Consider the following 22,832-nt stretch of genomic DNA (forward strand, 5'->3'; position numbering starts at 1 on the left):
GCCATTATATTGCAGCGGCATTGGTGAATAAGTTTGAGGAACATATTGTTGAGGTCCTGATGCAAATTGTTGATTTGGTTGACCTAAAAATTGGCCAAATTGAGGTTGTGGTGTAGTGATGGAACTTAATGCTGGGGATGAGTATCCATTTGTTTGAGATGCTAAATAAGTCACTGCGTCTGGAGTTTGTTGAACTTGGGCCTGTTGATGTGGTGGTTTTGGATGTTGTTGCAGGGACTGCGATGATTGACCGTAAACATGAGGGAGTGGTGGATAATTGAATTGGTGTGGAGCTAGGCCAAATTGATTATTTTGAGGAAACTGAGCAGCGGCAGGTTGGTATGTTTGACCAAATACCATAGGTGGTGTTGCAGGTATTTGACCTTGGGGTGCCACTCCGTATATTTGCGAGTAAGCATTCATATTACCAAGAAGTCTGTCAGCACTGTCTGAAATTTTTGTTGGTAGCGAATCTTTATTCGAAATGCTACTAGGATTCCAAATATTATGGGTCAATCTTTGACTTGAATTAGGTTGGCTATGATTTGGAACCAAATTATCACCCAAAGATATTTTGCTGGAATCAGCTTGCGAGTTGGAATCACTGTTAGCAACGATACTGCTATCTTCTGTTTCAAAGACTAATGAATCCACCATAGTCTGTAATCCATGCTCATTAATATTTTGGTCAGGAACATCTTCAGTAGAGCCCTTATTTGAAGTCAATCTCTGTTGGAGCCTCTGAGTGTGGTTCAAGATACGTGATTCAATATTAGCAAGCGGATCATCATCATCATCTTCTTCTTCTTCTTCTTCTTCTTTTTCTTCTCCTTCTTCCTCCGCTTCGTCGTCGCCCACCTTCTCATTATCTTTTTCTGACTCAGAATCGACGGTTATAACTGACTGATCAGCTTTCAATGACTCCGGTATGTCGGAACCCTTTGAAAGAATTTTCTTAGTTGTTCTATTTTGTTTCAATGTTCCTTTTGAAGACTGAGAAGGTGTTGGAGGAGATTGTTTCTTAACTGAAGACTTTTTCTTTTTGCTGATTTGAAACCTCACTGAATTAGGATCAAACGAAATGCCCAAGTCACTAACTTCGATAAGTTTTTTACCTAACAAAATAATTGCTTGAATTCTTAGTTCTTGTTCGTAATATTCGATTTCATTTTTTATAATTGAAATTGCTGACGAACTATTGTCAGATTCAATTAATTTATGGATTTTAACAACCATTGAGTTATCGAAAAATGAGGGAATATAATTTTCAAACTTATCATCTGAGTCTTGAGAGCCTTGAGGGAAATAACAAGAGTAATCACCATTAAGGATATTTGAATCTTTGGTATCAGCCAAGTGTTGATCTTTAAAATCTTTAAAGTTGAACTTGATGATAGATAATCCTTTTACTAAAACATCTTCATCGAAAAGATAATATCTTATTGGTCTTGATTGATTTTTAATCAATTCTGTGAGTTTAGTAAATCTTGAATCTTGAGATTCCAAACGACTAATATCATTTGATTGAGAGGCATCATTTGACTGGGAGACATCATTTGACTGGGAGACATCAATTGAATCTAAAAGAGAATTAAATAAATTAGCAAGACCTTCGAGGGTAGAATGTTTAAATTGTAAAATTCTTAACATCAGTTTATTTTCTTTAATCCAATTTAGAATATATCTAGATAAAATCAAAATTTTAGATTTGAATTTTTTCAAAGGAATATTAGTTAAAAAATTTAATAAATTATCGATATAACGGAATACAAATTTATTAAATTTAAACTTCACATCTTCATCCGAGTTATTATCGATCAATTTTTGGAAACAAGATAAAATAATAAGTTGCTGTAAATGGAAATCAATATCGTTAACTGGCATGATTGAAGCCACGAAGTTTTGATTAAAAAAATCATTTTCAACTTTAATATATTTAAAATTTTTAACGATGTTAGGACCATTATGATAAAGATCTGGTAAAAAATAATAGCAAATCAAACAAATGAATAAGTAATTTAATCTCTTGATATTTTTCTTTGACTTAGAAGAATCATTATAAAATTTTAATAATTGATCAGTGAGCCAGGTTTTTTTCTTCAAAATGGCTAATAAGTTATTTGTAGCCACTTTAAATTCATTAGAACCGGTGAAATTTGATCTTAGGAACCAGTAAACAGCTTGATATTTATCATCGATCAAATTATAAATCATTCCGATATGATTATAAGGTTCATTAAAAGAGGGTAAGATATGAATACAAGCATGATAATACTTTAGGGCTTTTTCAAATAAAGGTTTGACCAAAGACGATTTTGAATCAGAATTCAAATTACGGAATTTCCAAAAATTCGAATTCGATAAACAAGGAGTGACATACGACATTTCAATGAAAGAACGATGACGGGATAAATTACCTAGGTTTAATAGACAACGGTGGATTAAAATGGATAAATTTTCTTGCAAATCAAGATTTGAAGTTTTTCTGATTTCATTTTGAGGGATATCAAAGTTTGATAAAAACTGATTTGATATTAAAGGGTTTTCAAATTGAGTGAATTTTTTCAATAAATTGGTATAAAAATTATGAACTTCTTTCAAAAATTTATTCAAAGAGTCATAAATTTTCCTCATTTCTACTGGTTTAACTTTAAATTTATGATTTTTTTTATCATTATTTGAGATATACTGGTTGAAATCTTGTAATATTTCATTAAATAAGGATGCATGTTGATATTGGTAAAATTTGATTATCGGATAGTGGAAATCATTCCATATTTTATCAAAGTAAAGAATGGTATTGAATTTTATCAATTCTTGTTGATTTCTTGGAATATACTCATATTGATTTCCTTCAATCTGATCATAATACTTATTCAAATCATCAAGAATCCAATGGTAAAATTTAGCATCAACATTTCTATCAAGTCCTAGTATATAAGATTGATCAGCAAATTTACTAGATAAAATATTGGTCAAAGTCTGTTTATGAGTTTCAATTTCTTTCACAATCGAGTCAGGTAACACACCTAGAGTACCATTCAGTAACATTTATAGATTATATATTTCGGTTTCAAATTTGGGAGTCATTAAAAGATAGCAACAGAATAAACTTCTTTCAAAATACTATATCATTATAAGAAAACTCGTACCACCGATTCACTATACCAACTCGGCAACAATTCAACAATAACGAATACCTATCTAATCGTTATCAGCGTTTACTTAATAGCGTTTGGATGTCCGAGTAGACCTGTTAAGAATGAAAATTTGATTCAGCGTATTTTTCTCGTTTTCTCTTCGGGCTGCGGCACGACCTTTTTTCTCAATGGCGACTTAACTACCACTACAACTACTACAACTACTACTCCAACTACTACTTCAACAGCAACATGACAGAGGAAAGCTTCTCAGTAAAAGTCTACGTGTACGACTTATCGCACGGAATGGCGGCGGTGTACTCACCCATGATCTTGGGCAGCCGAATCGACGCCATCTACCACACCTCGGTGGTTGTATACGGGAAAGAGCACTACATTGACCAAGGAATAAAATCATGGCCCGAGCCAGGAACCACCAAGTACGGAACTCCCAAGGAGGTCATTGACATGGGCCACACCTACGTGACGGAAGACATCCTTGAAGATTTTTTGGACGAGTTGAAAAACCACGAAGAGATGAAATACTCTGCCATCAAATATGATTTATTTGATAATAACTGTAATCACTTCACCGATGTGCTATTAGAGTTTTTGGTTGGGAAGAACTTGGAGGACCGTATCTTGAAGCTCCCCCAGCAGGTGTTGAGCTCGCCCAACGGCGAGATGCTCAAGCAGTTGCTTGGAAACGCTGGTGGCGCCGGTAACGCTGCGTATGGTTTTTAGATAAATATTATGTGTTTGTATATTGTGTGTAGAGCGAGTAATTGCAAAATGATTTCACACCCAAATTTCTCACTTCTTCCTTGTAACAAGTGTACAAGATACAAGTATAACGGTGTACAAGATACAAGTATAACGGTGTACAAGATACAAGTATAACGGTGTACAAGATACAAGTAGGTATTGTTGTAACAGGTGTATCAGAATTACAAGTACCAAATTAATAGGACAAGTAGAACAGTTTAGTATGGATTCTTATCAGAGTGTATGTTTCAGATTTCTCCCGCATTTGATCTTTTACTAACTTATAAGAATAACCTGAAAGTCGGTATGTCTATGGCTGGCATGGCTGGCATGGCTGGTATGGCTGGTATGACGATGTCGGGTATGACAGTGTCTGGAATGACAAATATGACGGCGCCAGGGATGGCAGGCAATCAAGAGTACTTGGATGTGGTTGACGGTGACTCGTCACATTCATCATCTTCGATGATCCAAAATCTTCGTGAAACCAGCTTGGGCAGTGCTTATTCGAGTGCCAAATCAAGCGCCAACCCTGGTTTGGCCCAAAATAAGTTTTGGAGACCGGTTGCTAACCCTGGCGGTGATGTTCTACCAAATATGTTATATTATGAAGATGGGAATTATCAAACAAATACATTACCTAGGTACAATTCTGATTCTTATATTACGAGAAATCAGATTAAACGAGATGATAAATTGAAGCGTCCGATTGCTTTAAACGTAAATGCTCAAAGTTATAATCCGTATGATTATACTAATTTTGTTAACAATGATACTAATAAATCAATTGAACAATTAAATTTCGAATTGGCTTTGAAAAATAAAACAATTGATAACTTATCTGAACAATTGAAGTCTTTGCAAAAGATTAATCCAAAAACAAATTTAGATTCAATGACGGTTCCTGCTAATTATCATCAATTATTTAGAGATTTAACCCAGGCTCTTAATGAAAAAACAATTGAGTTAGAAAATACAAAACAAAGATTAGAAGCGTTATTGGTTAGTTGTTCTATCACTAATGACAATCAGAAATCAATTTCCTTAAATGGTCAATTTGATGAGCAAGAATTAACCCATAAAATTATCAATAAGTTATCAATCTTATCCAATGAAAATGAAAATTTATTGAAAATGATTAGTTATAGTAATAAGCTGAGTTTATTGGTTGAATTGGGCTTGTTACGTAACGAAAACAAGCTCTTGAAGCTGAAACTCAGTGAAAATAAGTAGTCTTTATAGTGTTCTAATATGTTCTTATTGACTGGTGTAATGTAAGAAGTTGCTAGTTTTACCTAAATTCTGGAGATTTTTGGCAAAACCTTTGAGTAAATCAGGTAAAATTAATTAAGACACAGCTCAGTCATTCCATGTAAGTGCTGAAATGTAGAGCAGCAGTTTAAGTAGAGTAATATCAAAGTAATAAAGTAATAGAGTAACAAAGTAGTAAAGTAATAGAGTAATAGAGTAAGTTGCAAAATCTCACCTTTATTACCCGGAAACAAAACACCCGTACAATTGGAGGACTGAGAAAAAAAACGAACAAAAACATCAACAACTTCCTACTGATATTACCATTCCATACAAATCTACTGAGCTCATCTAAGACTTTGGTTATCAATTAGAGTTTTGTTATTACTGGTTCTTATTGATTACACCTTTGCTAATGACGTACACTTCTCCAGCCGTTGTCATAGACAATGGTTCATATACTACCAAGGCAGGGTTTGCCCTGGATGATTTACCTTCACTTGTTTTCAATACCAATTATTCCAGTACATCCGATGGGAAAATAAACATCGGTGACGATACAATTGAAACCAATCCTGAAGGGGAAGTAATGACTGTTTTCGATAATGGATTAATATATAATTTTGACCATATCGTTGATAATTGGAATTATGTTTATGATAATATTGACCAAGGTAATAAAGTTGATTCAAAAGATTATCCATTGCTTTTAACAGAACCAACTTGGAACACTAGTAAGAATAAACTTGCCACTACTCAAATAGCTTTTGAAACTTTAGAAGTGCCAATATTTGCTCTAGTTAAAACTCCTTTAGCCCAATTATATCATATGAATAGATCAAGTGGGCTTGTTATTGATGTTGGTTCATCCATAGCTAGTGTGACTCCAATTGTTGATGGGATAATTCAATCAAAAGCCTGTTTCCATAATAAGTATGCCGGAGATTTTGTTAACTTACATTCGTTAAATTATTTCAATAAAAAATTAGGAGATGATTACTTCAATCAATTATTACCAAAGAAATTTCAAGATTCTAAATTGCAATTATCAGAATCTTTCAAAAATTATTATATAAGTCATAATGTTTTACATGATTTTAAAAGTTCAATATTATCAATTAAATCAATGAGTCCAATTTTAGAAGCTCAAATCAGACAACAACAACAACAAAATAATTTACAATATAACCCATATTTAGCCCTTCCTCCTCAAGTCTATAGTGAACCAGTTAATTATCAATTAGATAATGACTCTTATGTTACAGTTAATCAAGATGAAAAACATCGTTTATTGGAACCAATTTTCGAACCCCACGCTTATCAATTACCAAATATTTCAATACCTCAACCAACTATTGACAAACCTCAAACTCAAGGTTTGTCCCAATTAATTATATTTACTTTGAAAAGTTTGGAACACCAAATCACTTCTTCCTTTAGTAATGAACACGCAGGTACCACAATCCCACTGCATTCAGCTCATGCTAAATTTAATGAAACATTAAGAGATCTTTTATCGAATATTGTTATCACTGGTGGTGGATCATTAGCGAATGGATTAACTGAAAGAGTTATTGAAGATTTGAAAAGAAGCTCTCATATGTATTTCAACAATTATCCAGCTATCCAAAGTTATAAATTATATTCCACCGCTTTGAAAAATCATCCTCTTGGAGATATTAATAATATTTGGGATAAACAATTTGGAAGTTGGTTAGGTGCAAGTAATTTAGCAAGTATGCTTAGTGAACTGAATATTGATGAAGGTGAAAATAGTGGGACAAATATTGCTTTAGACAATTGGTTTATAACTAAAAGTGATTATGAAGAATTAGGTGAAGATTTGGTTTTAGAAAAATTTAAGTAAGTATTTTGTAATATTAAATGAATTTTTTTTATGTAATTCTACAATGAAAAAATTTTGGTATCAATAAATTATAGAAAATTTATTAGTCTATGTACAAATGATTAAATTTTATTTGAAATTATTCTTTCCAAGATACGTATTTATTATCGTATTTAGAAGCTTCTCCATGAACACTTAAGATTTTACCTAATTTAATATCAAGACCCAACTTATCATAACCAGTGGCTTTGAAATGCTTGGTAACTTCCGATGGAGTTGGTAAATAAGATCTACCTGAACCATCATTACCAGTGATATAATCTTCAACTTGTTTATTATTTGGTAAACCCATATTGAAAGGATAATTATTAAAGTTAACTCCAAAGAATTGTTCAATTAAAGGATTTTGTAATTTAACTGTTTGAATTGATTTCTTCAATAATGCTTCAATGTTAACATTTTCAATTGGAGTCCAATCAGGGAAAGCAGGTTCTTTAATTTTTTCAATTAATTTATGACTGACTCCTTTAACAAAATCATTTTCTTCAATTTTTCTATTCATAATATTTGAAGCAGTGACTAATTCCAATTCAAATTGATCACGAATAGAATTTTGAGCACCTTTATTAAGCAACTCAAAGGCAACTCTTAAAGAAGTTGGAGATTTGGCCGAGAGTTTTGCAAAAGTTTTACGAGCAAAATCGCTACCATGTTTTTCAAAAATAGTTAAAGCTTCATCAATAGTTTTAGAGCTAAAAGCTTGATTAATCAATTGAATTTCTTCTAAAGCCAATGGGTATTTATAATCATTAGGTAATTTAGTTTCAGTAAATTCTTCAATTGCATGATTAACTTGGGAGAAATATTCACGGCTTGATTCCAAAATATTTGATTCATTTTCACTTGGATTTTGTTCATTTAAAGCCGGAGGTTGTAAATTAGATAAACGATTAATTAAAGCAGGAATACGATCAGAAGGAACATAATGAGTAGCAAACCCAGCAAAGTAAGCATCCAATCCACTTAAAATTTCCCCAGTTAAAGCATAATAATAACCAATTTTATCATCCAATCTTGGTAAGAAAAAAGTAGTACCTACATCGGGGAAAAACCCAATATCCATTTCTGGCATGGCCAATTTAGTTTTTTCAGTAGCAATTCTAAAAGGAGCATGAACTGATAAACCAACACCACCACCCATGGTAATCCCATCCATGATGGAAACATAAGGTTTAGCATAAGTTGAAATAAGATAATTTAAGTTATATTCTCTTTGGAAAAAATCAGTAGCATAACCCGGATTACCTTCTTTAATTTGATTAGCACATTCAGCAACATCTCCACCAGCACATAACCCTTTAGGAGAGTTAGAATTCAAAATAATCATATTATTGACTTTAGATTTGGAATACTCTAATAATCTTGGTGTAATCTTAGATACCATTGAGGTATTAAGAGAATTCAACTTCTTTGGTCTATTCAAAGTTATAACTCTAGATAAGTTTTTATTGGAAAATAAAACATCGTCTTCAGCATACCCAACTACATTAATTGCTGGTTGGGAATGAATAGAATTAACACTGCTTTTACTAGATGACATTCTGGTTGTTATCGTATTGATTGATTTGATACCTGAAGAAGACCTTAATTTGGTACTATTAAAGACACAAGCTATATTTGATCTTAGCATGACGAAAGGAAAAGTAAACTTGTACGAGGGCCAATTTCAGAGGATTCAATCTCTTATATATGCAAAGGGATACCACCGTTTGTTTAACTATGGAGGGGGATTAATGGAAATTTTTTCCCGTTTTTTTTGACTTCTCATTTCGAGCAACCCCAAACTTTCGATCAATACACGCACCACTACACTATAAATCGGGATCCAATATATACATGTCTGTATCTATGTATACTACATAGACCGTGTTGTTACAGAGATTAACTAGCATGGCAAGGGCCAGTGACAGAGAGTAATTGAGTTTCTGTGGAGTTAGTTTCCGGGAAACGATAAGGGGTATGGACGAGGGGTAGGACTGAAAGTCCGAGGCTATAGCGAAAAAAACAAAAGGATGCTTTTTGCAGCAATGGTAGTACGAAGATGAGTATGTATTAGGTTACAGAAGGGTGTACTGGTTGATGAGATAGCATTCTTCTCTTGAATCGTCGTTCATGTCATGTTTGGGCAATTGGTAGTGGTAGAAGTTGCCTGTTTGGTAGGATGCTAGCATGATGATGCCGGTGTTAGTGAAGCCGATTTCAACTTTATGTTTAGAATCGGAACTGGGATGAGGGATACTTTGGGGAGAAGACGGACCCAGGGTTTGGTGATTTTTGTGACGGGTATCGAATGATGGAGGAGTGTATTCTGGTAATTTAATGTACGCAAAAGAACGACGAGGAGGTTCCCAAATTAAATTATCAAAGTATTCTCTATAAGGTAAGTTCTTAATGATTGATTTGGTGTATTGGTTGTTAATTAATTTTGTTGTCTTTTTCAAAGTATTCAAGGAGAAATAGTTATTTTTATTTGATAATTCTGCATCTTCATTATTCGGGATAGGATCTTCTCCTGCTGAATTATTACTTGTCATTGTTGCATTCGAAGGTCTTTTGGAAATTAATAAGTTTGCTAAGTTCTCATTCAAGTCTTCTGAAGACCTACCACTATCGTCTTCATCGTTGTTAGAGGTGACCACCGATTCATTTTCATTCAATTCACTATTTTTATAGCTAGAATCGTCTGTGGTTATCTCTTCTTGATTTGAATCTTCTTTAACCAAATTGAAAAAATGAATGGTATTACTTTCAGACCCGCATCCTAATATCGTATTATCAAGACTAAAACTTAATGCATTGATTCTAGCTAAATTATGCCCTCTTCTTAAATTTGTTATTTGAATAATTTTAAGTTTGGTCGATTCAAATTCTTCTTTTAAATGACATACTCGGATAATTGTTCCCTTTGTTGATGCACTGGCTATCTTGAAGCTATCGTTTGATATAGTGATCTTCGCAATTGATGCATCATGTGCTTTATATATTAATTTAGGCTGTAAATTAATCGTATCATAAATTAAAATCCATCCATTGGAATCTTTCTTCAAATCTTCTAAACTTATATGTTCTTTTGTAGATAATGATGATTGTTTATTCTTTTGAGTGAAACCAATAACTGAATTCAATGAATTAACAATTGCCGAATCACTTGGCTTAATCAATGGGGATGATTGTACATCCCCATTACTTGATACATTATCATTGCTATTAAATAAATCAGTTTGTTCATTTATAACCGATATTGGTAACACTAAGTATGATTTGTCATCAGTACTTAAATCCCCAATAAATTCATCAGTAATTGTCCTTGGTGAATCGTCGTCATCGTCATCAATTGAGTCATGAAGATATGAGTTAATCTCCAACACTTTAATAAGTCGAACACAACTCAAATCATAAATATATATCTGCCCGATTTCCAAAAAGACAACCAATCGTTTCCGATTCAATTTGATATCAATAATATTCGAGGGGAAGGTCAATTCACATATTTTTAATCGTTGCTTCAAATTATAGATCTTGAGTAGCCTGTTCCCCAATTTACTAAACGATTGCGGGATTATAATGGTCAATGAGGTTGAAAATAACATTCTCAAATAAGCAGTAGGATATATGTCATCATCATCGTCATTGCTATTATCATCAATCTTCTTAATCTCGGAACTAATCAAATCATGATCATTGCCAATGGAATTGGTAAGCGATTTCTTAAACGATTGAGAATTGGAAGAGTAAAACTCTCCAAATGGATCACAATTGAAGATCTTGTGATATCTATTAGTCGACACCGATAAACAGGAGTAATCTTGATTAAATGTAAGATTGTTGATAACCACCCCCATATTTCGATATCTAAACAAGAAAAGACTTAAAGAGGATTAAATCGTCAAAAAAAAAAAATCAATTACAAGCCAGTAATCAATATTCCCACTGAATATACCACCTCAACCTTAACAAAGAATAGAAACTCGACTCAAGACAGGTTGTTAGGTTCGACTGTAAGGAAGTAAGGATGCGATCTACACGGTCACTTAATTTTACTCTAAAAAAAGAGACAAACAGTGAGAATACGCTATCGCAATTACAACTAAACAAATACTCCATTTTAAATAAAGCATATTCTATTGAGTTACATTTCAAGAATGAACATTAGTATACATGATATAGACAGAAAAGATTACTCATCGACTTCTTCTAAAACAACCTTACGTTTTGTAGTTGAACCAGAACCGGTAGAATCAGAACCAGTAGCAGTAGCAGATGTAGAAGAATCAGAAGACTCAGACAAACCACCTTTTGATTTCTTAGACTTCTTTTTACTGGATTTAGGTTGGTCCCAAGCATACAAAGGTTTGAAGCTCTCGATGACACTGCAGTCCTCAAATAAGTTAGGGTATAACCAAAATGCTTGAGGTAATACAAGATAAGTGATTGCAAATATAATTAATCTGATGATGGCAATTAAAAAGAATAAACCAATCAAACATAACAAACCCATGGATAAGTACCAAACCCCAATTCTCATAAACATTGGCCATAATGGGAATAAAATAATGGCAAAAACACCAGCAATGAATAAGAAACTATATAATAAAATGAATGGATTTGGTTTATTATAATTCCAAACATAATAGCCATTTGGCTCAAAACTGGCCTTTTTAGATGGTCTTAAAGTTGGCTTGGATCTATTTGGTTTCCACCCTTTAACTTGTTTGATTTCACTATAGTGTAATTTATCAATTGGTATAATCATTTGGGATGAAAGTAATTGTAAGAATATTTTGTTGGCCTCTTCCTCATCTTTGATCGGGATCAACTCGTACTTGGGGTTCTTTTGCTGTTTCTTATACTCATCACTCAATAAGGCTCTTTGTAATCTCTTGAATCTGAAAAATTCAGCTTCTTCGGTATTATTCAATAACCCAGTTCTTTGTTTTAAAATTTTGTTGTCTTTTAAGAAATTTGCAACAGAAATAATCAACGGAGATCTTTGTGATGGGTTGATTGGAACAGTACCACTACCTGGAGGTCCAGCAGGAACAGCAGACATTCTATACTTGGGTTGTAATTGGGGTGTTATGAAGAGTCTAAAGTGAATTTTTCATTTTTGAGAGAAAATACATTCGTGTCAAAGATTTTTCCAGTTACTACTGCTGGTGTACGGGAGTTACAATAATATATTAAACATCTAAAGAAATTAAGAACTGAATAAATGTATTTTAAAAAGGATCTATGGAGAATTGAATATCGTTAAAGGAGTGAATTAGGTTAAAAGTGACACGGTAAATTATTTCTTCTTATGCAAAATTTTGGGGACACCGTGAATTTTAAGATTTGAGCTAGGTTTACCTGAAGACAAATCGGTGCTTGAAGAACGGGCACTTATTGAGTGTCCACTGAAGCTAGTGTTAGGCTCGAATCCTCTTACAGGAGAGTGGGGAGCACTACTTGGTATATTTGAATTTTGTTTATGACGTCCAAACTTCGGTGTTTTCGGTAATGAAAGGTGATAATGATGTTGATTGGTTTTAGAATGAGAAGGAATTGCCATGGATGCTATGGATACAGATTTACTAAGGGATGGGTAACCGTCATCGTAACTTGGTGCCAAATCTTCATTAGTATCATCATCGTCGTCATCATCCACAGCTTGATCGTAAGATGGAACTTTCAGTAAAACATTGATATCGAGATTGGGAGAGCGAGCTCCACTTGCATAACCAGAACGACCACGGCTTTTACCATTAGCAAGTAAGGAAAGAAACTGGTTATGATCATAAGTACCAGCATTAGGTGAGTTGGGCACAGTTAAATTAGAAAAAGAGTTTGATGTTGAAATAGGATTGGAATTTGGACCGGATCCTGGTGCAGAATCAGTAGTCGAGGTTACCCCTGGAGTACTATTACTACTATCAAGATAGCTGTCAATGTTTCTAGGAATATCAAAATAACTTTGAACATTTTGCATGGAGGGACGGGCTGAGCCCACGGGAGAGCTGGCCATACTTTGAGAACGAAATTGTTCTAAAGGAGTTTGTGGAAGGGAAGAATCATAAATTTTATCAAAGACGTGTTGTTGATATAAAGGAGGAGCATCTTCTGCACGATCCAAGTCTTCATCATCTTCAGCATCTTGATCATCATCAGCCGTGATATCATGATTTTCTTCAATAGCTGGTGGACTTTGAGGATTAGCTGTATTATCTTTTGAATGTTGTCTATCACGATCTTTCTTGAAAAGAATATCCTCTTTATCGTTAACAGGAGTGAAAGTACCATGATGATGATCAACGTCGAAGTGACGACCAATAACATGGCCAACATTAGCACTGATGTAGACACAAACGGGTAAATTAGCTCTCAATTCACTAACATGTCCTTCTTTATTTTTCAATTGGATAGAAATACGAAGACGATGTTTAACTTGAACAATATTGTTTTTCAAATCACAAGATTGAGTGATTGATTTAAGGTTTTCAGGAACTTTGAAATGAGATTTGATATTCCATTGATCTAATGGGAAAGTAGAAGGGTCCCCAATTGATAAACTTTGTTTACCGAATAATTCTTCGAATTCCGGAGATCTACCTTCTGAATGTTGAACATTATAATGTTGAACGATAACCCCACTGATGTTTTTCAATTTTAATCCTTTTGCAATTGGAACGATAAGAATATGAATTGGGATCGAAGAGCCAAGCGCAATACCCTTTTTAGGTATACTAACATTATACTGAACTTTCCCAGGCCAAGTATTATTAATATCGATACTTTCTACCAAATTTAAATTCTGAGGATGAAGAGTTCTAACAATTCTAACATGTTTTGTTTTATGGAACACTTTTTCAAAACGACCTCTTTCGATGATACAATCCATACGATATAAGACTTTACCAGGATTCAAACCTTCCACCGTTTCACAAACATTAGCGGGGAGATTAACTTTAAAAGGTAAATTGTAATTACCCTTTGGTAAAAGAAATGAATGATAACTTGAAGTTTTGAGATTTTCATACGGGGTACCATCTATACCTGACTTGGGGACTTTTATAATTGAAGAATCTTTTTGACTTGAAAGTTTATTAGGAGAAGGTTGAGACTTGGTTCTGATAAAGGCAGGGCGAGCTGAAGTATGAGAAGGCGGCTTCAGTAAATTAGATGCTTGGGAAAATGAATTGGAACGATCTTTATCCGAAGGAGAAGAAACGTCTGATGCATTAGGTGCGGCTGAAGTATTTTCAGTATCTTGGGTTGGATCATCTTGAATATTAGATAACAGGGTCGATTGTGAATGAGATGGTGATCTATTAGAAGGAGAAGTATTACCTGATGATTGTTGTTTAGTTGCATCAAGACTAACAACTGAACCATTTCTAGAACTATTTCTAGAACCATTTTTAGATGTTGGTTTTGAATTCACCAATTGTTTTTTCAATTTTGACTCCAATTTATTAAAAGGAATAAAAGTATCACCATAATTACCATATTTAACTTCCCCATGAGCATTAGTTAATAAATTAGTCCATTCAGTCTTTAATAAACATAAACGATCATATACTTGATCTACAATAACTCGATTTTCATCTCGTTCAAAAAATTCCACATTCAATTCACCAACTAAGCAAAGTCTAATCCGTTTAACGTGCATATCCTGAGGAATCAGAAGTTTGACACTTCCTTCAAAAGGAATGGGATCGGATTCATATTCATTCCCCTTAACAAGTATCAAGTCCTTGTGGTGTGACTTGAGTTTGATTTCGAAAAGGGACAAGTCCTTGACATTATGTTTAAACATTTTCCCCTTGGTGAGATTGAAAGTAAAGCTGTGCTTGAGTTAAGATGAAGAATCGATGTCTCTTTAATAAAAAAAGGATCACCAAACATCTTTTTTTTTTTTTTTTTTTTTTTTTTTTTTTTTTTTATTTTTTTTTTTCCGGTCGCTTTTCGTGTTTCCATCGAAGGGACACTATTAAGTTGATAGCAAATTTAAATTAAAGGCAAAATAGACGATGGTTCGGTCGATCTCAAGGGTCAATTAGCAGATTGTTCTACATAGAGTACATGTCGATACGGTACTCAACCGGCAAGAAGTTCCCATTTACATTCTCAGTCTATGGATTTACAACAAGGGAGACAGGGACCAATGGAAAAACGAATGCTCTTGACGTTAACTTCCCACAAATGTAGTTCATATGCAAAAAAGCTTTGTATTTTAGTTCGTAGGTATTCTAAAAAAAAACTTTGGATTGGCCGACCCAATAGACCGATTGCTGCTCCGTTAGCAATAGGGTTGGGAATAGGAAGATGAGCAATAAAAGAATAAGCGAAGCTGCGCTATTCTATTTTTTTTTTCCATCTCATCTTACACTTTACCATTTTACCGGTACTATTCGCCTTGGGCAAGGCGTACAACTCAGTTAGTAATTTGTATCGGGGCCATCGTTGCTTTTATGGACACAAGAGTAAGTGAAAATGTGCATTGTTTGAAGGGTCTATGTCTCACAAACTACAAAACACCGTATTGGCAAGTATTCGAATGGGTTCAGCTATGGCAAGAGGAGCCAGGGTATTCTAACTACCAGCCTTCAGAACACCGTGGACCATAGAGTGAAGGATTAGGAGTAAGAGTAGTCGAAGGAAAGATGTAGAATACAAAAGAAAATAGCTGCGAAAAGAACACAATACAAACTGTTAATAATGAAACACAAACGTTCTATATCTATCTATTGAATTAATTTTTCGAATTCAGTTAAGTAATCGTGGATTACTTGAGTACACCAGAATTCACCGGAGTATTGAACATAACCCAAATGACCACCCAAATCGGTTTCAAGAATATTAACATAGGAATTGTTTTCAGCTTCCATCCAAGGAATTCTGCAGGAGACTGCTGGGTCATCGGTAGAGTTAATGGCTAAGGTTGGTACATCAATGTATCTCAATCTTCTGACCGGACTAGCGTCACGGTAATAATCAAAAGCATTATCATAACCAGCAGTTCTACAAGTATATAAAGAATCAAATTGCCAAGTTTTGGTATGGGACTTCGATTCCTGTAAACTTTCTTTTGAAAAAATTTTAGGATCAGCACTGTTCAATTCTTTAAAATTGTTTTTAACAATTTTATTTAAGAACTTAACTAAGGAAGGATTGAATAAATAAGAACCAGTCCATGAGGCGTCAATATGGTAGGCACTGTCATGTAAATCCCAAGCACATCCAACTAATGCACTTGCTTTAATCAATTTTTTAACTTCTGGGTCTTGACTACCTAATAAATTAGCATTTAATATAGATCCAAATGATAAACCTGCAGTGTAAATTGGACGGTTTGGATATCTTTTCTTTAATTCAACTAATACTTCTTTGATATCGTCAGTTGCAAATGAAGTGAACAATTTCCCAGTAGTAATCTTAGTACGACAGCATCCTCTGGAGTTAATAACCAAAATATCCCAATCTTTAGATTTGGAATCTTCTTTAAATTTCTCAACTAAATTACGAATAAGCGGTTCATGAGATCCTCCTCCTAATCCATGTAAAATAACTAAAATTGGACTGGTCTCTTCAGTTGATCCTTGCTTTTTAATTGAAAGCTCTTCTTTGGTGAAAAATCTGGATCTTGGGTGTAAACGTGGTGAGTCTTCAGGAAGGGTCTCCTTGTACAATTTATCAAACTCTTCTTTGGATTCTGGTTTAGGAATCACCCAATCCAATGAACAAATTCCTCCATCATTGTATTGGAAAATTTCCCTACCATAATAAACAAGAAACTTCTTGGAACTATCGTGACTCGTATAGTACAATGTCTGTAAAGTCCCATTGAATAAAAATGGGTTCAACCATAATTTCTTACTAGTATCAATAACTGGTAATTTTTCTCGGATTAACTTAGATAAACTGATTGTATCTTTAGAATCCTTCAATTGAAGTTGTGCAGACTTAGGCTCGTCTGCCCCATGAATCTTAAGATTAGATCTAAACCCCCATTTAAACATCTTGTTGAATAATAAGGACAAGTATCTCGAAATACAGAAATGAAATTTTATCGAATCTTCTTATAATATCACAACGGTTATATTTTTCCCTCTTTATTTCTTTTTTTTTTTTTTTTCCAGTTAATTCCGCAGTGAACGTTGAAGCTTTTGTTGGGCGTCCGGAGATACATTAATGCCTCCGCAGATGGAATAATGTTCCATTTACTTACCATGCTGAACTATTTGAATGAATGTATATATGTATATATTACATGTATATGATATGAAGAACAGAATTTAAGTAAAAGAATAAAAATAAGTAGAGGGAAATTCTATCGTTTAGTGGAGTTCAAACTGGCGTCCCTTTTCAAACTTGCAGCTTTAATTGCAGACTTTGATCTTTCGGAAGATTCACTATTTGTTATATGACCACGATCATCTAAATCAACAGAACCAGCACTTTCGAATAATGATACATGACCAGTCAATAGGCCCAATGTTTCTAACACCTGTGCCGGTTCATTCAAATGAGATGTAGCAATGGTTTGTTTGGAAGCAGGTCCAACAGCAATTGGATAAACACCATAAGAACCAAATTTATTTTTGGGTAAATCTTTCAAGTGCCATTCGGCTTCAATTTCTTTCAATGATCTGAACATATCTTCATCAGTCATATCATCACCAAGACACATCATAAAGTCTGGTAATTGATCAATTGGAACATCATCACGAGTTTTATGCACAGAATGAGTATCTTGTTTAGCCCCGTGAGGGTTTAACACTAATCTTTTAACGATTTCACCTTTATTTACAAAACGAGGTCTAACTTCAATGTTTGCTTTACCAGACATGATTTCAACGTCATATTCTTTTGCAACCGATTCTTTCAATTCTTTAATACAATGCTCCGCTTGAAAGCTACCCAATTCTGGATCAGCACGACGGTAATGCCAAGTCAATGCAACTTTTTTACGTTCAATATTTGAACCAGGAGTCTTTTCAGTATATTTATGGAAAACTTCATCAACTTTAACTTGCCATGACATATCGAAAGCAGCAGCTAAATTAGCCCATTTTTTTTCGCCAACATCCTTCATGAAGCAGCCGTGTTCTGCTGATAAACCAATATTTTTAGATCCTAACCACTTATCCAAAAATGCTTGATCTCTACCGGAAATAACCCAGATTTGATTTTTAGGATCAGCAGCTAAAGCGTCCAATATTTTATTTAACCTTGAAGAAGGAATTGCAGCAGCTGGATCTTTAACAATTGGAGTTAAAGTACCATCATAATCAAATAAAAATAATCTTCTTTCAGAATTCTTATAATTATTTAATAATAATGGTCTATTCAAGGCCGGTGTATAAAATGATTGATGAGATGAATCAACTTGTTGAATTAAATGAGTGAGGAAATTAGAAGTCCAATTTTGAATAGTATTTGAAGTAACTTTTTTATATAAAACAGTTTCTAAAGAATCAAGATCTTTTGAGCTCATTGAAAAACAATCATTTATAGTTTTAGCAATACCAACTGAATCCCAAGGATTAACCAAAATGGCACTATCTAAAACAGAAGCTGTACCAGTAAATTCAGATAAAACTAAAGGCGAATGATTATTTTTTTGACAAATAACAAATTCTAAGGATGTAGTATTCATACCATCTCTAACTGAAGTGATTAAACATAAATCTGCAACTCTTAATAAAGCTAAATATTCATCTTTATTAATTCTCATTTGATAATGTAAAACTGGAGTTGAGTTCAAATTACCATATTCACTATTAATATGATTAACTAATTCAGTCACTTTACTTTCAATTTTAGAACTATGTGAAAATCCAGGACTTGAAACTTGAATTAAAACAACTTTATCCCTCCATTCAGGATACATTTGTAAAAAAGTTTCAAAAGCTTGTAATTTTTGAATAACTCCTCTAACCGAATCTAATCGATCTCTACCAACAATAATCTTTTTATCATGATAAATTTGTTTTAAAGCTTTGACTTTTTTATCAACACCCGAATCTTTACTAAAAGCATCGTGTTCAATTTTTTCAGTATCAATACCAATTGGTAAAGTTTCAACTGATATATTAGTACCATACGCCAATACTTTATCTTTAGTAACGTCAAACCCTAAAACACGAGAACAACAACTTAAAAAATGTCTTTGGAAAGATTCTGATTGGAAAGCAATTTTATCAGCACCCAACATACCATCTAATAAATGGGATCTTTTCGAAAGACAACGGAAATATTCTGAAGAAGGAAATGGTGCATGAATATATAAACCAATATAAGCATTTGGAAATTCCATTCTTAATAATTGGGGTAATAACAAAAGATAATAATCATGAATCCATATTATATCTCCCGGTTTATAAATACTTTTAATTTTCTTAAAGTAAACCTCATTGAACTTAACGTAATCATGCCATGCATTAGCTTCTTCTCTCCCATCAGATGGAGGTGCTTGAATATAATGGAATACTGGCCATAAAACGTTTTCTGCATATTTCCTCCATCTTTGTTGATCTCTTCTTAACAACCAAACCGGATGAATTCTATCTGATTTATAACATTTTCTAATTCTAGATTCTAATTCTTCTTTATCTCTATCGTCTAAATACAATGGATCATCTTGAATATTTTCACTCAAGACTTTAGTAGTACTATTAACTTTATTAACCAATTCACCAGTCCACCCAATTAAATGAGTTTCCCATTCAGTTTGTTGATCCAAGAAAAACTGCGACGAATATAAAGCAGAATTACCTCTAACTGGTTCAACATCCCAAATTTCATTATTAGTACTCGAATCAACCGTCTTATAAATTTGAGTTGGTAACAGTGGTAACACGTTCAAGACTCTTCCACTAAGCTTGAGCTTATCATTCCCTTCAAAATCTTTTGGTGATACCACTCTTCTAGATGAAGGGTAAGCATAGCATTCACCAAACTTATCCTGGTCAATTCTAATATCGGTTGCAGTCATTTAAAGATAAGTTAAAGCAAAAAGTCAATAAAAGAATAAAACAAAAGACACACAACTAAAGAGTAGATAGTTACCAGTTATAACACTTCTTTCCCAATACTCAATCGGATATTCAATTCTAATACAACCTATATATATACTTGGTCAACTAGTCAACTAGTTGGTATATTAGCTGTTAGCAATCAAATATCACGCGGTGAATGGACGTGCAAACATAAAAAAAAAACGGATTTCAGGGAGAAAAAATCTACAGTGGTACGGATTTGTCTGTGATCAAAATTTCTAGAAAAATCCATCCTTTTTTTCAGTTGCAAAAATAATTCAAAACAATATTATCTCATTTTTTTTTGGCAGTTTTATAATATATAAAGATTAATTATATAAATAGATACATAATTTTGTATTTTTCGTAACCAAGATACATCATTATTATAATAATGATAATAATGGTGTTATTATTATTATTATTATTGTCGTGACTTCTTTATAAATTTTTTTTTTTTTTTTTTTTTGATTAGTTTTTATTCATAAAATTATTGATAAATCATTAACTTGTTTTGCATAACCAAGGATGTTTTTTCTTTTTGAAAGCTTAAACTTGAGGTTCAACAACACCTTCAGAAGATTTTTTATATTCTTCAAAAGCAGTTAAAGCATCTTCGAAATGATTATTGAATAATTCATCATCTTCTAATAAGGCCAAAATTTCTTGATTATCCAAATCCAACATCATACCGGTAATTTTACCAGCAGCTTCAGGTTCTTGAGCTTTACCAGTAGAAACAATCTTTGGGTATAATTCTTCACCCAAGATTCTCTTTTGTTGTTCAATTGGAGCAGAAGCAATGATGGCAGCTAAATCTCTGGTATTACGTTTGACTTGATTACGGTTGTTTGGATAGTAACCTCTTTGCTGACGGTTATTTGGACCTGGAGAACCAGCAGCATTTGGGTTTTGGAAATCACCACCGTAAACTGGAGGCATACCATAAACTGGAACTGGTTGACCATTTGGACCAGGTCTTGGCCATTGACCTTGAGGAGGAGGTATTTGACCTCTTGGCATCATCATTTGAGGATTTGGAGGGAAAGGACCATTACCTCTACCATTTGGAGGGAAGAAACCAGGTTGTTGACCATAAAACATTGGAGGAATGAATTGACCTGGAATACCACCAGTAGCAGCAGCATTTTGCATTCTCATTTGATTACGGGCTTGAATTTGTTGTTCTAATTGAGAACGTCTAACATCTTTACGTTGGGCTAAAGCAACATATAAAGGTTTACCCAAAACCATACGTTGATTCATTTCAGTAATAGCTTTAGTAGCTTCTTCAGGAGAAGAGAAACAAACGAAACCAAAACCTTTAGATTTACCAGTTTCATCAACCATAACTCTAGCAGAAGTGATTGAACCAAATGGTTTAAATTCTTCTTCTAATTTTTCAGAATCAATTGAATCATCCAAGTTTTTGATAAATAAATTAACACCTTGATATTTAGCTAATTTTTCTAATCTAGTTGATTCATATTGTTTTTTCAATTCTTCTAATCTTTCTCTCTTTTTTTGAGCTCTACCAACATAAATTTTTTGACCGTTGATTTCTTTATCATTTAATTCTTCAACAGCTTTTAAAGCAGAATCATGATTTTCAAAATTAACAAAACCAAAACCTTTTGAATTACCTTCTTGATCTTTTTCTAAGTAAATAGAAGTAACAGTACCATAAGGTTTAAATAATTTTTCAAATTCTTCTTCAGAAAATTGTAAATCAATATTTTTAACATAAACGTTGGTGAAGTTAGCCTTCATTTCTTCAAATTTAGATTCACGATCTTTTTTAGAAACATGTTTACCAACGAAAACTTCACGATCATTCAATAACATACCATTGACATTTTCAATAGCAGCTTGAGCAGCTTCAGCAGTTTCATAATGAACAAAACCAAAACATTTAGAGATACCCATATCATCAGTGGCAACTTTACAAGACAAAATCTTACCAAAAGCTGAAAAGGTATCGTGTAAAGCTTTATTGTCAATGGCAGGATGTAAATTTTTAATAAAGATGTTACCATCACCATTTCTTCTTAAAGAAGGATCTCTTTGAGACCACATGATACGACATGGACGACCTTCAACTGGACTATAGTTTAATTCTTCAATAGCTTTTTCACCATCTTCAAATTTATGATAATTAACATAAGCATAACCTAAAGATTTTTTGGTGACAGCATCACGACAAACTCTAATAGATGAAACTTGTCCAATAGGAGAAAAAATTTCAAATAATAAAGCTTCATTAACACTGGTGTTTAATTCACCAACGTACAAAGAAGCAGAAGTATCAGCAACATTGGCTCCTTCAGTTTGGTCTTCTTGTTCAGCACTAGTTGGAACAGTAGTTTCTGAACCAGCATTTGGTGAATCAATAGACAATTTGTCTAAAGATTCTTGAACTTGGGTGGCATCGGTGGCGGCAGACATCTTTAATTAAAAATTTAGTTTTTTTTTTACTTTTTTAAATTTTTAATTTTTTTTTTTATATTTTTTTTTACTTTATGTGTTTTTTTTTTTCTATTTTTCAATCTTGTTCGTTAAACGAAGTACTACTGAAAAATGAGAATGTATGGTTATCCAAAAAAAACGAAATAAAGTGGTTATTTAAGAAATATTACAAAAAAAGAAGTAGTTGTTTTATGGTGATACTCTTTTTTTTTTGTCCAATTTTCATTTTTTTTTTTTCTTCAGTGCCTACAAAAAATTTTCATTTGTTTGTAAAGAATTAAAAAG

At 33.3% G+C, this 22,832-nt stretch overlaps 11 protein-coding genes across 11 annotated transcripts; 3 read left to right on the forward strand and 8 right to left on the reverse strand.

Moving 5' to 3' along the window:
• Positions 1-1,311: 1,311 nt before the first annotated feature.
• On the reverse strand, positions 1,312-3,051 carry EST1 (Est1p; the record flags this gene model as incomplete). The annotated part of the gene is made up of 2 exons (XM_020218574.1): positions 1,312-1,447; positions 1,562-3,051. Coding segments are annotated over 2 exons (1,626 nt in total), but the record flags the coding sequence as incomplete, so codon positions are not given.
• A 331-nt stretch (positions 3,052-3,382) lies between these two features.
• HYPBUDRAFT_152842 (uncharacterized protein) lies at positions 3,383-3,944 on the forward strand. Its single transcript, XM_020221225.1, has one exon. It carries the CDS (start codon positions 3,393-3,395, stop codon positions 3,882-3,884), a length of 492 nt encoding a protein of 163 aa, XP_020077342.1. The 5' UTR covers positions 3,383-3,392; the 3' UTR covers positions 3,885-3,944.
• Positions 3,945-3,978: 34 nt separating this feature from the next.
• MUM2 (Mum2p) lies at positions 3,979-5,138 on the forward strand (the record flags this gene model as incomplete). Its single annotated transcript, XM_020222745.1, has 2 exons — positions 3,979-4,146; positions 4,194-5,138. Exons 1-2 carry the CDS (start codon positions 4,129-4,131, stop codon positions 5,136-5,138), a joined length of 963 nt encoding a protein of 320 aa, XP_020077343.1. The 5' UTR covers positions 3,979-4,128.
• Positions 5,139-5,496: 358 nt separating this feature from the next.
• Positions 5,497-7,023, forward strand: HYPBUDRAFT_240549 (uncharacterized protein; the record flags this gene model as incomplete). Its single annotated transcript, XM_020223260.1, has 2 exons — positions 5,497-6,286; positions 6,356-7,023. The coding sequence occupies exons 1-2, from the start codon at positions 5,572-5,574 to the stop codon at positions 7,021-7,023; spliced, it is 1,383 nt and encodes a 460-aa protein (XP_020077344.1). The 5' UTR covers positions 5,497-5,571.
• Positions 7,024-7,141: 118 nt separating this feature from the next.
• Positions 7,142-8,602, reverse strand: EHD3 (mitochondrial 37S ribosomal protein mS47; the record flags this gene model as incomplete). Its single annotated transcript, XM_020219004.1, has 1 exon — positions 7,142-8,602. One exon carries the CDS (start codon positions 8,600-8,602, stop codon positions 7,142-7,144), a length of 1,461 nt encoding a protein of 486 aa, XP_020077345.1.
• Positions 8,603-9,119: 517 nt separating this feature from the next.
• HYPBUDRAFT_106557 (uncharacterized protein) lies at positions 9,120-10,904 on the reverse strand (the record flags this gene model as incomplete). Its single annotated transcript, XM_020218492.1, has 2 exons — positions 9,120-9,547; positions 9,590-10,904. 2 exons carry the CDS (start codon positions 10,902-10,904, stop codon positions 9,120-9,122), a joined length of 1,743 nt encoding a protein of 580 aa, XP_020077346.1.
• Positions 10,905-10,991: 87 nt separating this feature from the next.
• Positions 10,992-12,422, reverse strand: SEC62 (Sec63 complex subunit). The gene has a single exon (XM_020223033.1). It carries the CDS (start codon positions 12,110-12,112, stop codon positions 11,240-11,242), a length of 873 nt encoding a protein of 290 aa, XP_020077347.1. The 5' UTR covers positions 12,113-12,422; the 3' UTR covers positions 10,992-11,239.
• On the reverse strand, positions 12,350-14,857 carry HYPBUDRAFT_107799 (uncharacterized protein; the record flags this gene model as incomplete). The annotated part of the gene is made up of 3 exons (XM_020218586.1): positions 12,350-12,768; positions 12,970-14,206; positions 14,423-14,857. The coding sequence occupies 3 exons, from the start codon at positions 14,855-14,857 to the stop codon at positions 12,350-12,352; spliced, it is 2,091 nt and encodes a 696-aa protein (XP_020077348.1).
• Positions 14,858-15,785: 928 nt separating this feature from the next.
• EHT1 (medium-chain fatty acid ethyl ester synthase/esterase) lies at positions 15,786-17,060 on the reverse strand (the record flags this gene model as incomplete). Its single annotated transcript, XM_020223544.1, has 1 exon — positions 15,786-17,060. The coding sequence occupies one exon, from the start codon at positions 17,058-17,060 to the stop codon at positions 15,786-15,788; it is 1,275 nt and encodes a 424-aa protein (XP_020077349.1).
• A 116-nt stretch (positions 17,061-17,176) lies between these two features.
• TPS2 (trehalose-phosphatase) lies at positions 17,177-20,166 on the reverse strand. The gene has a single exon (XM_020219012.1). It carries the CDS (start codon positions 20,036-20,038, stop codon positions 17,372-17,374), a length of 2,667 nt encoding a protein of 888 aa, XP_020077350.1. The 5' UTR covers positions 20,039-20,166; the 3' UTR covers positions 17,177-17,371.
• A 389-nt stretch (positions 20,167-20,555) lies between these two features.
• HYPBUDRAFT_152844 (polyadenylate-binding protein) lies at positions 20,556-22,554 on the reverse strand. The gene has a single exon (XM_020221226.1). It carries the CDS (start codon positions 22,524-22,526, stop codon positions 20,631-20,633), a length of 1,896 nt encoding a protein of 631 aa, XP_020077351.1. The 5' UTR covers positions 22,527-22,554; the 3' UTR covers positions 20,556-20,630.
• Positions 22,555-22,832: the final 278 nt, after the last annotated feature.

This window comes from Hyphopichia burtonii (assembly GCF_001661395.1).
Source record: "Hyphopichia burtonii NRRL Y-1933 unplaced genomic scaffold HYPBUscaffold_3, whole genome shotgun sequence".
NCBI classification, from domain to species: Eukaryota; Fungi; Ascomycota; class Pichiomycetes; order Serinales; family Debaryomycetaceae; genus Hyphopichia; species Hyphopichia burtonii.

What these genes read in the sequence shown, in the direction of transcription:
- SEC62 (XM_020223033.1), bottom strand. Translation starts at nt 12,112, where the DNA reads ATGTCTGCTGTTCCTGCTGGACCTCCAGGTAGTGGTACTGTTCCAATC.
- TPS2 (XM_020219012.1), bottom strand. Translation starts at nt 20,038, where the DNA reads ATGACTGCAACCGATATTAGAATTGACCAGGATAAGTTTGGTGAATGC.
- HYPBUDRAFT_152844 (XM_020221226.1), bottom strand. Translation starts at nt 22,526, where the DNA reads ATGTCTGCCGCCACCGATGCCACCCAAGTTCAAGAATCTTTAGACAAA.
- HYPBUDRAFT_152842 (XM_020221225.1), top strand. Translation starts at nt 3,393, where the DNA reads ATGACAGAGGAAAGCTTCTCAGTAAAAGTCTACGTGTACGACTTATCG.